Source organism: Armigeres subalbatus, unplaced genomic scaffold, assembly GCF_024139115.2.
Source record: "Armigeres subalbatus isolate Guangzhou_Male unplaced genomic scaffold, GZ_Asu_2 Contig390, whole genome shotgun sequence".
Lineage (NCBI taxonomy): Eukaryota > Metazoa > Arthropoda > Insecta > Diptera > Culicidae > Armigeres > Armigeres subalbatus.
In genome coordinates, this window is record NW_026943142.1 from 1 (window position 1) to 1,000 (window position 1,000).

At 41.9% G+C, this 1,000-nt stretch overlaps 1 protein-coding gene across 1 annotated transcript; it reads right to left on the reverse strand.

The window, feature by feature from the left end:
• Window positions 1-131: 131 nt before the first annotated feature.
• On the reverse strand, window positions 132-985 carry LOC134204092 (cystathionine gamma-lyase-like; the record flags this gene model as incomplete). Its single annotated transcript, XM_062678920.1, has 2 exons — window positions 132-665; window positions 742-985. Coding segments are annotated over 2 exons (714 nt in total), but the record flags the coding sequence as incomplete, so codon positions are not given.
• Between the last annotated feature and the right edge of the window lie 15 nt (window positions 986-1,000).

Here is a 1,000-nt window from a genome sequence, read left to right on the forward strand (position 1 = left end):
ATTCTTCATTTCACCAAATTGTTTTACGTAGTTTACGTCGGGCGGTCGTGTCTTGTACACAACCCTTATGATTTTTTTAAATCAAAATTTCGATATTCGAATAATGTTTTGAGGTATGCTAGACTAAAATCTGATTAGCCTTTTAAAGGTTTTTTTTTATTTTTGTTTTAAATTCAACAAATATATTTTAAAAACTTAAACTTTCTCGAGGGCTTGTTTCAGATCCACGATCAGATCGTCTGCGTCTTCCAAACCAACTGAAATTCTGATCAAGTTATCCGTAATGCCCAACTCTGCGCGCTGCTCTGCCGGTACGGATGCATGCGTCATGACTGAAGGCACTTCGGCGAGACTTTCGTACCCTCCGAGACTTTCCGCCAGTGTGAACACTTCCAACGATTGCAGGAACACCGTCGATTCATTCAGACCACCTTTCAAATAGAATGACATAATGCCACTGTGTCCGTAGCATTGTCTCTTTGCAAGTTCATGCTGAGGGTGAGATAGTAGACCGGGGTGCAGCACACGTTCCACTTTAGGATTGGTTTCTAGGTATTTTGCGATGGCCAGGGAGTTGGATTTGTGCCTTTCCATGCGAATGGCTAGCGTCTTCAAGCTGCGGTTCACTAAGTAGCAATCGAATGGCGATGGAACGATGCCGGCAGCTGTAAAAAAATGGCTTTTGTAACATGATTCCCTTAATTCGAACATTTCATTAAGCAAAGTATGAATGAATCTTACCGTTCTGAAGAAATTTGAGCTTCTCATATAGGGCTTCGTCATTCATGACTGCAGCTCCCATAATGACATCGGAGTGGCCATTCATATATTTAGTCAAGGAGTACATGACAACGTCTGCGCCCAATTCAAGTGGTCTCTGTAAATACGCCGACAGGAATGTGTTGTCCACCACAACCACAACCTGAAATGTTTTCGATTTTGAATTGTAAGAATTGTGAGAAAGTAGAACATGAAATTTGCTGCCTTACCCCTGGGTGTT